The sequence below is a fragment of the Helianthus annuus genome, chromosome 12 (assembly GCF_002127325.2).
Source record: "Helianthus annuus cultivar XRQ/B chromosome 12, HanXRQr2.0-SUNRISE, whole genome shotgun sequence".
In the NCBI taxonomy this organism is placed as follows: Eukaryota; Viridiplantae; Streptophyta; class Magnoliopsida; order Asterales; family Asteraceae; genus Helianthus; species Helianthus annuus.
Window position 1 is genome coordinate 74,316,403 of NC_035444.2, and position 8,218 is coordinate 74,324,620.

Sequence of the window (8,218 nt, forward strand, 5' to 3'; positions counted from 1 at the left end):
TCGGCAATACCTTTTATGGAGGTCCCAGAGGGTTGAAGCCTTGAACGTTCGTCATTGCTCAAGCGGCTGAAGAACTTTTCGAACATGATTTCGGTAGCTGCCCCAGTGTCTATGTATGCCCTATTCGTTTGTAATGTTCCCACAGTTGCTTCTACCACGAGGGGGTTTGAAAGAGGGTCTTTCTCTGTTGGCGGAAAGCAAACACACTGAAGCTCCCAAGCTTCCAACCATTGCCTCTTGTACGGAACCCTTCCATCAAAATTCACCATATTGACTTCCTTGCCTTTACTTCAGTCATTTTGTCCCCTACTCCCTTTACCAAGTGAGCAAGTTCCCCGGATTTAACAGCTTCTTTAATCCTTTTCTTAAGCTGGAAGCAATCGTTGGTATGGTGACCTTTTTCTTCATGAAATTCACAGTATTGTGTGGAGTTTTCATTCTTTCTGCTTTTGGGGAGAGGCCTAGGAGGTCGAAAGTTTTGCTTAACCTCTTTGGTTGCTAGGATTTCTTGAGGAGTCTTGGTGAGAGGGGTGAAACTCATGCCTTTTTCCCTGTTGGAAGGGTTGCGACCTTCAGACCGTCGGTGGTCTGAACCTTTTTGGCGTCTGTCATAGGAGTTAAAATTTCCTCTCTTTCTGGCTGGGCTGTTACCTCGTCAGCTGGACCCTCTCTTCCTTTGTTCTTTGACATCCACAGCCTCTTCTCCTCGAATGTGGGCCTCAGCCCTTTCAAGAGCTTCTTCCAAGGTCTTGGGGAGGGATTTGTTGAAATCCCTTGTGAGGTACTTGGATGTGATGGCGTTCATAAAACCGGCCACCCTCATTTTCTCGTCTACCCCCACATAAGTTAGACCTTCCTTCTTGTATCTCTCTATGAATTCTCGAAGGCTTTCGTCATCTCTTTGCTTGATCTGGAAGATCACTGTAGCATCTTTGACATATCGCCTTTGTTGGGAGAAATTGGCTAAGAACCCCTTGCTAAGATCGTCAAAGCTTCGAATGCTTCGAGAAGGTAAATCATTGAACCAGATTCTTGCTGATCCCACAAGGGTTTGCATGAACATCAAGCAACATTCAGCATTTGACCATTTCTCAATTCTCGCGGCACCGATAAAGATCTGAAGATGGTCTTCAGGATCTTCCGTCCTGTCATATGTTCTGATGTGGACCGGCATCTTGATTTTTGTCTGGAAGTCATAATCGGCTATCTGCTGTGAAAAGCATGAAAGGTAGCTTGGTTTATAAGGCTTGGCCAAATCTTCTTCAACCCTTGTACCCACGTTGTTGTTACCATTGTTGTTCCCCTGAGTGGCTAGCACTTGATTGATAAAGTGTTGCCACGGGAAGTTGGCCATCATCTGGGTCATTATCTAGGGCATTAGGTTGAAGCCTTGAAGGCTTCCGGGTGCCACGGAACAGTTGATTCCCAAGGGAGTGCTCATAACGGCACTTCGTGCTAGAGGGAGTACCGACAAGGCTTGTTCCCACGAAGTTGTCGTTGTGGGTGGAAGGCTCGTTACTGGGGACTGCAGGAGCTGATCAAGGGTCAGCTCATGGCCCAGTGGAACACCGCTTGCAGCAGATTGAGACAAAAAGAGAGGGTATACTGTAGGATTTGGTCTTGCTGATAGATACGGGTTAAGATTCAGAGGATTGCTGGGTCCTGCCTCATCCCTAGATGCAAAGGGAGGAATAGGAGGTCCAGGAGACAACGTCGGCTCTGGTTCATCATAGTCCAGACGGATCCTCATTCCCTTGTCCCTTTCTCTACTCACATATTGGTTGAGGAGGGACCTCAACTCAAGGAAATTGTTGGTGACCCCCTCCGGGGTAAGCTCGACATGTGACGGAGCACTGGTGACACCAACATTGGGGGAAGGAACCCCTGATCTGGACGGAGTAGGTGTACTGAAAGTTAGGAACTCCGGGGTGCCTCCTGGTGTTGAGAAGGAAGCAGGTGTAGCCGCCTGAGCTTGGCTAGCACCTGGAGTGGAAGTGTTAGGAACCTGATTCACTTTCCCGGGAGATCCACTTTCTGACATGGCAATTTCAAGAGAATGGAGCTACACTACTAGGTCCTTTTGGAGAAAAAAAGTGGCGTAGCCACACGGTGGGCGCCAACTTGTTGATGCAACAAATATAAGACCAGAGATAGTAGCTTGGCTGGTTAGGCAAAAGGGTTGAAGGGTTCAACTTTGCCTAACGCAGGTCGTGGGGTCCCCCCACGTTTGCAAGACGTGGAAGGAGGTTCATTAGTTTTATTCTTATTGTTTGCTGTGGATCCTCTTCTGAAATGTGTTCATGTTTGGATGATGGAGCAAACAATATGTGTGTGTTGGAAGTGACAAAGGAGTATCTTGCGAGAAGCAAGTACTTGATGATGTATGGCCAGGGATTTCGTGAAATCAAGACTGGCCTGGAATATCCCAGGAAGTAAATGAAGTGTCACATATATAGGAGAAGGCATCTCCCAAAGAAGAATGCTTTTGACTAGTGTCCCTGCTTGCAGTGAGGGGCTTACCCTTTCGGGGGTTAAAGCCTTTTGACCCCTGGATAATAGAGTGTGCTCTGGGACCTGTGTTGCTTTTGCGGCTAGTGGGTTGGTGAAGTGATTCGGAGATGTGACATTATACTGTTCTCACACTACTTTACTTCACCTCCACGACTTTTTGACCTTCGAACCCTTTAACCCTTTGAGCACTCAAGTATTTTAGTCATTTTATTTTGTCTTGGGCTACCCCCGTCATCACTTATAGTGACTTGTACATCATGCAATGAAAGTGGTACCTTGCTTAGATTTGACCATCCTTTGACGGGAAAAGAAGACATACCCAAGAAAAAGGGGTCTCATAACTATGGTAAAATTTAAAATCATATATGTTAGTACCTTCGCACAAATAAAAAAAATGGAATTAATTCGGTTATGGTTTGCTTAATTCGGTTTTTTGCACACTCCTAAAAGGTATCATCAATATAATACCAAACGTTTAAACTTAATAGTATTTCACATGAAATTTACAAGATTCGTTGCTCAATATCACCAACCAAATGGTGGTAACCTGTTTTTAAAGCTCCTCGCCTTGCACCAAGATGTGTCTCGCGCATTTTTTACTACTATATTACCATGGGCGCAACTTTGTAGGGGCCGCGGGGGGGGGGGGGGGTGTCCAACCCTCCGAACTTTTCGCTCAGTAGTATACGGTATGTAGTTTTCATATAGAAGTTTTTAGGTATATACGTTTTTGATGTAGGGTAAAATACACATATTTGTCCCATGTAGATTGCATAATTTTTGTATAGTTTTTATTTGTTTTTATTTAGTTTTAGTATTATATTATATTCTTTTGTGTTTTGGCAGGTCCTGGTGCAAATGGAGCGAAAATGAGTAATAAGTAAATAAACAGCCAGTTGAGTATGGTAGACCGCTAGTGACCGAAGGAAATTCGCCGCATGAAGTTTGGGATGCTAAAATACCCGTTAGATGAAAGCTGGGCCATTGATATTATTATTATTAATATTAAAAAAAATCAAAACAAAAAAAAAGTCCAACTTGAAAATCATTATGGACGATAGTCCATATTTCTTGGGCAGCCACTTATTATCAATTGAATTAGTGTGGATGGTTGAATATGGGCCGAAGCCCATTTATTTGGGGAGATCAGACGGCAACTTTAGGGGGCCACACGAAATCAGAAGAACAAGAAGGGATATATTATTCTGGACGACAAAAAAAAAGAGTTTAGAAGGCAGACATATACGACAGAAAAGGAGACAACATCAGTTGACGGCAGAAGACAGAGACGGACGAACAACATCAGTTTTAAAGATTGTTTTGCAAGAAATCAAGTTAGGGGAATCATTGGGGTCAAGTGGGAAGCTTAGAGATCAAGAAATTTACGGGTTCTACCTTACGATTTCTTTTATTTTCTAGTTTCTTGTTCTTACTTTGATGAATTCTTGTTTGAGATCTTGTTTGATTATTTTTGAGACCATGTTTCTTGGCTAAAAACGTTTAACTACCTAGGCTAATGACAATAGTTTAATAGAGTTTGGATTTTTATTTGATTTTTGTCGTGGTTGTAGATCTTTCTTGTATTGTAAACGCTATGGTAGTTTATCTTGGTGCGTATGCGTGCTTGTGATTATTTGATTATTGTCTATTGCTTCATTCGATTCTTGGTGACGGTCTTTATCACATAATAGAGTCGGATTAGGGTTCTTGATTTAGGTTAGTGTCTATATCACGTAATAGGTCATTAATCCTTTAGGGTGAAAACGCGTAAGTAACCTTAGAAACAATATTCGGTAATTAATTAAAATCAAGTGTGCTGCTAGACTCGTCGCGGAAAGGCTCGAGGATATTAATAGGTCTCGGTGTAGTTATAAGGAATTAACAACCCATTGTCTATTAAGCTAAGATTAAACCCATAGCTGCTTTAGACGTTCGCGCGGCAAAGTAGAGCGTCTTACATAAGCACTTTCAAGAAACTAGAGGACGGAAAAGAAATCTAGAAAACCGGTGAGCTTAACATCCTAGGTAGTGCCACAAGAATCGCCTTGAGAGTGTTTGGGGGGCTTAGTGGTGTCTTAATAGGTTTAGCATTTAAAGATCCCGGTTCCACACCACAAAATCATCGAATAGAAATCCATTCTGAGTTTAGCTTGCGTCTAGCCTAGGTAGTTCCTTCATCATTCTTGAGTTCAGTCGTCGTTCGAGTTCGTGTTTAGTTCGTCTAGTTATTTAATATTATTTTAATATTTTATTTAGGACTTTTAGAAAACCCCCCCATCCAAATAAACAATTAGTTAAGTCGTGTCAGTCTAAGTCTAGATAGAGTCATTAGCGTAATCAGTAGAGTCTCTTGGGTTCGATACTCGGACTTCCTTAGGCTATACTACACCGATCGGTACACTTGCCGGTTGTGTGGTTTAGGGTTTAGAGAGTCTTAGTTTTATAAATTTAAAACTTAGAGAGTCTAGAATTAGGGTAATTTAGCTAGTTTTAATTAACCCACTTTTAGCACATCAAGTTTTTGGCGCCGTTGCCGGGGACTCTTGGCGATTGCGTTGATTACTTTGTTTGGACTTGATTGACATTATACGTGCTACGTGCTATTTGTTTGAGTCGTAGGAGTCTAGATTTATTTGTTTCTTTTTGTTTTAGTTTGTCGAGTCAGTTGTTAGTCTTCTTCTTCATCTCCACCTAGTCCACCACCCGTAGCTTACATGGCCCGTAGGACAGTCTACGATCAGGCGACCACTGGCTTTGCCGGTGGGAATTCCCCCATCACCCTTCCAGACATCCCGAACGATCGGTCTTGGCGGATTCCTTCCTACATCATGACAGCCATCACCAATTCATGCCAGTTTCATGGACGTGACGACGAGGATGCACCCGCTCACATCAACCGCATCACTCGTCTTTGCAGCACCTTCTCCATTGAGGGGGTGAACCTCGATGCTCGATTTCTTCAGATCTTTCCATTCTCACTCGCTGGACGCGCAGCCGTCTGGTTCGATTCTCAGCCCGCAGACACTTTCACCACTTGGGCATGTCTCCGTGATGCTTTCTTAGCCAAGTACTTTCCACCAGCCAAGGCGTCTCACCTTCGTGATCAGATCCACTCCTTCCGCATGGAGCCTGATGAGCCGTACCACTTGGCGTGGGAGCGTTTTCAGACGCTTCTTTCCCGTTGTTCGCAGCATGGTTTGTCTGATTGGGCGTTAGTTGAAAAATTCTACAATGGTCTTACTCCTGAGATTAGAGCTCGTTTCGATACTTCAGCAGGAGGGCAACTTTTGGGCAAGAAGACAGTAGCTGAGTGTAACGATTTGTTTCAAAGTTTTGCCCATTCTGACATGGATTACAGCACTACCAGCAGGACTTCCATTCCTGTTCGTACCTCCTCGGCCGGTCGAGGGGTAAACCAAGTTAGCTTGGATCCATCGGTAGTTGCTGCTATGATCGAGAGAGTTAGAGAGGAGTTGAGGCAAGAGATGAAGCGAGAGCTGAGTGAGATTAAGAAGAGAATTGATAGGTGTGAGGTCTGTAGGGGAGGTCACGACACGCTCAATTGTCCCACTCTTACTCTAGAGCAGGTTGAGTTCATAGCTGGTCAGTCTAGGGGTCAATTTAGTAATAATAATAATCTTTTTAACTCCAGCTGGCAGGGTAGTGGTAGTAGTAGTGGATATCGCCCTTCTGCAGATCCCCCTGGTTTTCCATTGAGTCTGTATCAAAGTAGGGGGACTGATTTATATCAGAGTGGTCAGCATAGTGGTTCGAGTAGGCAGTTTGCTAGTGGAGGACCGACTCAGGAGAGTCAAGGCAGTGGAAAGGCTCCTGAGGTTAGTACGAACAGGTTGGAGGAGATGTTCGCCCAGATGATGACGCAGACTCAGGCGTTCATGAAAAATCAGGAGCAAACGAATAGAAACCACGAACTTCAGCTTAAAAATCAAGACTCTACTCTTTTAGATCTTCAGAGGTCAGTAGGGGATATAGCTAGGCAGTTGAGAGAGTTCCCCTCTGGTCAGTTTTCAGGTACCACTCACCCGGTTAACCATTCTGTGAAAGCCATCACTACTCGTAGTGGGATGAGTCTAGGAGAGGTCGCGAGAGAGAGTGTTGAGTTAGAGAGTGACGCTGAGGTAGATGAGGAAATAGAGATGGAGGCCCCAGGTAAGGTGCAACATAGGCTAGGCCCAGCAAGCACCGCACATACCGAGGAGCCTCAGGTTGAGAAGAAAGTAGAGAAGCAGCCGGTTAGGGCTAGGCCACCACCAGTGATTGATATTTCCCGTCTTCCGTTTCCCGCTCGTGCTAAGCAGCAGCAATACGCTAGGGAATACGAGAAGTTTCTTACGATGTTCACCCAGCTAAAGGTGAATCTTCCGTTCATAGAAGCCCTGAGATCCATGCCCAAATACGTCAAGTTCCTTAAGGATTTTCTCAAGCGTAAGGATAGGATAGGTGAGTGTTCTAGTACTCCATTGAGTGGAGATTGTTCTGCAGTGATCTTGACCAAACTTCCTGAGAAACTCACTGATCCGGGCATATTCACGATCCCTTGTTTGTTTGGTGGTGATGTTCAAAACCACGCGTTGGCAGACCTTGGTGCTAGTATTAATTTGATGCCATATTCATTTTACGAAAAACTAGGCCTTGGTGATTTGAAGCCAACTCGTATGACCCTCTCGTTAGCGGATAAGTCAGTTAAGTATCCTCGTGGGATAGTGGAGAATTTGTTAGTGAAGGTGGACAGGTTTGTCTTTCCAGCGGATTTTGTAGTGCTAGATATGGAGGCTGATGGAAAAGTGCCGTTGATTTTAGGGCGCCCGTTCTTGAACACCGCTAAAGCGCTTATAGATGTCTTCTTAGGCACAATTACACTTAGAGCGGGCGACGAGTCGGTAGTTTTCGAGTTGAATACTACGAGAGGGTCGAGTGATCGAGTCGAAGCGGTCGCGTTGTTGGAGGAGAGTGGGAAGGTTGAGAGTGCCGAGAAAGAGGTGGTGACTGAGTCGAGTCTAGAAAAGGTGTTAAAACCCAAGTGTGGGGATCCACCTGATAGGAGAGTAGAGGAGATAGAGGAGAGGTTACTGAGGTTAGAATCTAGGATAGAGACACTGAGTCAGGCTCAGTGTGGGGATAGATTTCGATATGAAACATCTAGATTCAAACCGCCCGATGACGAGTTGAGAGATTGTGAGAGATATGAGGGAGTTTGGAGAGATGCGGGCAATGATAGGTTTGATAGTGCTGCAGCGCGTAAGAGTTGGTATGGAGGTGAGCTGCGCTTATATGATCCTCCATGAAGTGTGTGAACAGTTGTGACCCACTTGTAGAGTTTGTATATTGAGTCTTTTATTTTGTATCATGAGTCTAAGTTAGTTGTATTGAGTGAGTCGTTTGTGTCGAGTCGGTATTGCTTTGGTGTTTGCTTGTTTTTGTTTATGCAGGTTTGAATATGTACCACTCGTACTCAATCTCCATTCGGGTGATTTTGGAGCTGCTTATCAGATATCAGGCATTTATCGAGTATACCAGTTAGAGTCAAGCTGATCGCGAATGAAATGCTATACGATCGAGCTGGATTGGACGAGAGTTTTGGAGCATCCGCGTGAATTAAACCAGCTAAGTCCTTTCCAATTATGCCCTTCGTCTTTTTATTTCTTATTTATTTTTAGTTTTTTGAGTCGGTTTCCATCTTACATTG

General features: G+C 44.3%; 2 protein-coding genes across 2 annotated transcripts; one reads left to right on the forward strand and one right to left on the reverse strand.

Annotated features, from left to right (window-relative positions):
- Window positions 1-655: 655 nt before the first annotated feature.
- Window positions 656-1,174, reverse strand: LOC110887636. The gene has a single exon (XM_022135213.2). The coding sequence runs from the start codon at window positions 1,172-1,174 to the stop codon at window positions 656-658; it is 519 nt and encodes a 172-aa protein (XP_021990905.2).
- Window positions 1,175-5,225: 4,051 nt separating this feature from the next.
- LOC110887635 lies at window positions 5,226-7,817 on the forward strand. Its single transcript, XM_022135212.1, has one exon. It carries the CDS (start codon window positions 5,226-5,228, stop codon window positions 7,815-7,817), a length of 2,592 nt encoding a protein of 863 aa, XP_021990904.1.
- The last annotated feature ends 401 nt before the right edge of the window (window positions 7,818-8,218 follow it).